The 5,351-nt window shown below is 36.3% G+C and overlaps 1 protein-coding gene across 1 annotated transcript; it reads right to left on the bottom strand.

The window, feature by feature from the left end:
• Positions 1 to 269: 269 nt before the first annotated feature.
• LOC128504330 (embryonic protein UVS.2-like) lies at positions 270 to 5,070 on the bottom strand. The gene is made up of 14 exons (XM_053474363.1): positions 4,990 to 5,070; positions 4,819 to 4,846; positions 4,671 to 4,724; positions 4,227 to 4,286; positions 3,486 to 3,623; positions 3,289 to 3,406; positions 2,738 to 2,913; positions 2,541 to 2,622; positions 2,166 to 2,293; positions 1,946 to 2,061; positions 1,408 to 1,633; positions 1,147 to 1,265; positions 390 to 618; positions 270 to 280 (listed from the first exon to the last, which is right to left on the bottom strand). The coding sequence occupies exons 1-14, from the start codon at positions 5,068 to 5,070 to the stop codon at positions 270 to 272; spliced, it is 1,566 nt and encodes a 521-aa protein (XP_053330338.1).
• Positions 5,071 to 5,351: the final 281 nt, after the last annotated feature.

Here is a 5,351-nt window from a genome sequence, read left to right as displayed (position 1 = left end):
TTTAAGATATGATAATGTTTGTACATTTTTTTGTCCATCAAATTATACAAATATTTTACCAGTTTTCTAAAACTTTTTTTATGTTAACACCACCACAACACCACCACTAATTTAACAAATCATCTACCGGACCTACAAACCAAATATTTTTAAACAGGATTTTAGTATTGAAACATCATTTTCTTTGGCTAATCATTAAACTTTATCTTCATTGGGTCTGTTGTAATATTCTGTTGTAACAGTATATTTGTTCTACTTTGTAGCTTTCATCATTTTGGCACTGAAATAAATAAAAAGAAAAAAAAGGATTTAGTGACATTTTATGTAAACCCCCCCCCCCACACTATTACATTTGTCTATGAAAGGGCTGGATGAGCCGTAATACTCACAGGACACGTATGTAGCATTGAACCCTTTAAAAGTGTTTGATTGATCACTACGAAACTGAATCATCATGAAATTTCCGGATGAGACCAAAGGAGCCAGGGATCTAGTGCCACAGTATGTCCCCATCGGTGGGGAGCTGCTATCTGCTCCATTATAAACCTTCACATAGTCGTATCGGCAAAATCCGAACATACCAGACTCCAAGACAAACTCATTAAATGTCAGAGAAATCTAAAGGAAGGAAAAAAGAATACAATGACTTGGATTCACTGGTATTTCAGATGAAGAGAATTCATCAGCAGGAAAACATTATGTGGGTATAAATAGTTTTATATATATTGACTTTGTATTTTTTACAATTAAATGTAATCACTTATGATTTTCTTATATTTTATCGTATTCCTCAGAGTGATACGCCTGATGCCATGTGTGAAATAGCCAAGATTAAAGTACAATTTGTCAGGGACAACTCGCTATTTTTACTGAATTGAACATTGACCATCTGTGACATCTGTCACCTCAAAATCAGGGATTTCTCATGTTTCAGGTTGTAGATGGATCATACCAACAGAGTTTCAGTCAATTCCAGATGAAAAAAAGTCGTTTTTCTTACATTATAGACTATAGTAATGTAGCAGAAATGCTTTTGCAGTGAAGACTCCTGAAAGCTTGTCATTACAAAATAAAGGTATCACAAGATTCTGCAGCATTCTGTTACTTCGCATCTATAGTATAGACCATACCAAATCAAAATGTTACCCTATAGCCTTCAGGAGCTGTGATTTTCCAGTAACAGTCCATATTGACTGAGTAGCCGTTGGGGTATCCAGGAGAGGTGAAGTTCTTTGTTGGTGCGTAGAAAGCCCCTCCACATTGTACTAGAGCAGATATATTTAAATAAAGACACATTAGAGGTCATAATATGTCAGGTCACCTGCATCTAGGCGTACTTTCTGTATGCGTTCATTTATTTGATCATATTAGGTAAGAACATCTATATAATTACATTGATGGCGTTACCTGAGCTGTACGTAGCTTTAAAGCCGGTGGCAGTGGTTTCACCATCACTAACAAACTCAATAAGCATCTGAGAAGTGGAAGAGATTATCGGTGGGATCAGTCCTGCGCCACACGCTCTGTCCACTAACACAGGGGATGTCTTGACGGGACCGTCGTAAATCTTAATGTAGTCAGAGGCACAGTCTCGAGAGGACTGGACATCAAAGGCGTTAAACTGCAGAGAAACCTGTAAAGAAATTATAAATGGATATGCTTCTAAACATGGACTCTTTTTTATCTTATATCGGGCATTATTCAAGTGTAACAAGTTGGTAAATCGTGGTAGAGCAGCTTATATTAGGTTTCAAGAAATCTGAAATATTAGGATTTCGATAATTTTTCTACCACTAGGACCATGCCAACATGTGGATAAATTCAACATTAAAAGCAGTAAGTAGGTTCAAAGTCTCTTAGAAGTCTGAACCCTTAGTTTCAAATAAGATTTCTGACTTATAACAAAATACATTGTATGTACAATCATGTTTGTGCAATTCCACACCTGACCAGATGGGCTCCTAATTAACCAAACAGAGCTTGAGTTATTGGGATAAACAGAGGGGTAATTGACTGAGGTCACAGTTCCACTGGCCGTATTGAGTAATGTACCCCAAGCACCTGAAAAAACAAAAAACAAATTGTTTAGCATGCATAGATTGAGATTTTAGTGTATTCATCTGATGTGGATTCTAGCTATACATTCACAGCCATTGTGTACTCACCACACTCATACAGTCTGTTAATTTTTGAAACATCCAGAGGACTCAATCCATTTCTTTGTCCAATGGGTACTGATGGATCAGGCTTGGGTATGATAGTAGCTTGTCCCGATGTGTTACTGAAAGCAGTACTGAGACAAAAGAGAGCATAAAGTTCCCTAAGGGTCTAAAAATGACGGTCAACCCCAATGGTCTAAATTAAGAAACAGCCAAACATTTCACATTCTACAACATATTATTCCATTGAGCTTTATCTTTAAAATGTAAAATGATTGGGAACTAGAGTTCAGTGGAACAATATGCTTCAGACAATAGGTACCACCAGTACTTACAGACCTCTAATATTTTTTGTCAAGCACATATAGTTTGGTTTATTACCTGGGATAATGCATCACTGAGCCGTAGTCATATTCTAGACCCAGGTTATTGGAGTTTTCTTTTCTGAAGTTGATCATGTTTCCTGCGACAGGATATAGTATTTAATGTGTGTTTCCAAGGCAACCAGCGGAGCAATCTGTCTGGTAAATGGATGCAGCATTACAGAGCTTAATGGGTATGTATTCCAGCATTGTTACCTGATGAGATGTACTGAGTCATGACAGTCACGTAGTCATCGCGGTCACTCCTTGACTGCTCGTGGTAAAAACCGAGGTTATGGTTCAGCTCGTGTTGAATGGTCCCTCTGGACAAGCAACCATCATTAAGATACGTTGTCTGGCCACCTCCAATTCTGCCCACATAGGCGCCACAGCTACAAAACATTAAATGGACAGTGAGGAGTGATTACTTGCACAGTAGTACAGCTTGGCAATGAATAAGAGACCTGTGTTTCCTAAACAATAATAAAATTATTATATTTTAATTTGCAAATGTAATGATTTTGCATCAAATTGCTTCAAAATGTGTGAATGATGTACTACAATACTATATTTTTTATATCTTCACATTAAATTCTTCACATTGGGTATGAAACACAAGATGAGCAAAACTATGAGACTGTGATAATACTCATATTTTAACAAAGGGAAGAATGCACTCAACGTCTGTGAATATGGAACCTTGCAATATAATTTCATTTAATCAGAGCATTTACTAAATTAATTTATATATATTACGTAGCTCTTACCCTCCTGCTTTCACAATGTTGAGGAAGTTACCCTGGGTTGTCCGAGGAACAAAACGCACGCAGGTCAAGGTTTCGTACTCTTGCATGGCGTTCCGAAACAAAGCCACCTCCTGCTCAGCTGGGGAGAAGGTAGTGAGCTTCATCAGTAAATTTGAAATATACATGATTTATGTCATCTATGAAAAAAAGTAACTTACTGTAATCAGGGGAAAGGTTATAAGGCACAACAACTGTCCCTTCAGCAGATTTTTGCCAAAGGCAGCCTTTGCAATTAGTTGCACTTCGACCACTGGGGCTTATGAGGATGTCTCCCTCGACCATCGGCTCCTTAATGCCTGAATGAAGCACGGGGAAAGAAAAGCCCATCACGTTCCCTTCCATTCACTTTACCCCCTCTTACATAGAACTTTATCCTTATGTTACTACAGAGCTTCAAAGGCAGGGACTCCATTTAATTTTTAACAAAGTTGAGTCCTGAATTTGAAAACTAGACTTGGTAGATTGACTTTGATTCAATTTCCTTTTTTTAATTTTAAACAATCTTCCTGTTCTACCGATTTAAATCAATTTGTTAATATTAAAGGAATTGTCTACCTAGAAGTTTTTAAGACAAAAACAAAAACCCATTAACCTGGAGTCTCTCTCTAATAGAAATTATTTTTTCAGGAGACATGATCAACAAATCTGAATTTCCCATTAATTAGACGTACAAAGCCTTGTTTCATGTACTTAATAATTTTTTCATTTATATGTCTGTGGACCCGTCGGAATTTTTTCCAGCACCACAAAATACATATCTAGAGAGAGGTATTTCTATAATATAATTTCCTCTTTTGGTATAATCAGTATCCTTCACATGCAATTGTGAACATATTGAACATAACATTTCTCATTCATGCGCCCTTTTATATGATTTCTGTTATGTTGAATGTTGGTACCTTTGTTTTGCTCAATAATCGTACTGAAGACATCTCGATCTTCTTTTACGTTGTTATCCTCTGTAAAAATCAGCATTAGGCAGATGGTAAGCATTTTTTATGGAACTAAATTGTATTAACAATAGTACATTTTTCTCTTACCTTACTAATTTCTATTTTTTTTAGTTCCATTAAACCGAAAGTGGTTTATTATTATTATTCCACTGAAAACAAGCCATTGATAAGAAATTGAAATCCATAAAACTTGAATTTTCCATAATCAACGAGACATAATATAAATCCAGAACAGGAGCGGAAATCATCATTCTTTTACTTAATAATAAATCCTAGGCCACATCACTATAAGGCTGTAGTAGTTTGTTTTGGATTATTTTGTTTTATTTTGGCAAAGATCATAGGTAACATGATTTCTTTTTTGCGATATGACCTAGAAGCCTTTCTTACCTGGATTTGATTTTGATAATGACTTTAGAACATCCAGGGTGTTTGTATCTTTGCCTGTTAAAAATCAGCAAAGACGATTTAGTGGAGAAGTGAAGAAGACAAAAAAAATTGGGGAGAGAGAGAGAGACTTTCTAAGAATATATCTTACCAAGTAATTCCATTCCAGGTAAATAAACCTGCAAAAATCACATTGTTTTGTTAAAGTTTAATATATGATCAATATTGAGAATTGCAGTCAGTATCAATGTCGGGTGAATCAGTTATTTTAACAAATATTTCATGGTTCTGTGTATCTGAGATCTATATCTCAGCATCTCACCTGTAAATTTCCTGGTAAAGGAACATTCATTCCAAGCCCTATCATACAGGCCAGCAGAATGAATGGGATTCTCTTGTCCATCTTGACTTCTGATGAAGTAGACTCTTCTTCTACGTCTCACTGCGTCTATAGTTCAACCCAATCCCAGGTCCAGTTTATATCCAAAATCTCACAAAGTTTCAACCAATCAGTAGCCAGAGTCCTCAGTAAATGGATGTGTCTCAAGGAGATGCTCCAGGACCATGTCATGGTCGTTATATGGGAAGAATTGATGATTGTTACAGGGACAGCAGACAGCTTTAATTATGAATTATCCTTACCTGTGATGTATGGTCCCTTTTTACTTTGGTTACAAACAAGGA

The sequence above is a fragment of the Spea bombifrons genome, chromosome 9, assembly GCF_027358695.1.
Source record: "Spea bombifrons isolate aSpeBom1 chromosome 9, aSpeBom1.2.pri, whole genome shotgun sequence".
NCBI lineage: Eukaryota > Metazoa > Chordata > Amphibia > Anura > Pelobatidae > Spea > Spea bombifrons.
Note: the sequence above shows the minus strand (reverse complement) of the source record. Positions and strands in the feature narration are given on the sequence as shown.

Excerpts from the sequence above, each read along its gene's own strand:
- LOC128504330 (XM_053474363.1), bottom strand. The coding sequence starts at position 5,070 with ATGGACAAGAGAATCCCATTCATTCTGCTGGCCTGTATGATAGGGCTT. Across the intron at positions 2,294-2,540 it reads TCAGTGATGCATTATCCCAG|TACTGCTTTCAGTAACACAT; the intron begins GTAATAAACCAA and ends CTTTTGTCTCAG. Across the intron at positions 1,266-1,407 it reads TAAAGCTACGTACAGCTCAG|TACAATGTGGAGGGGCTTTC; the intron begins GTAACGCCATCA and ends TATCTGCTCTAG.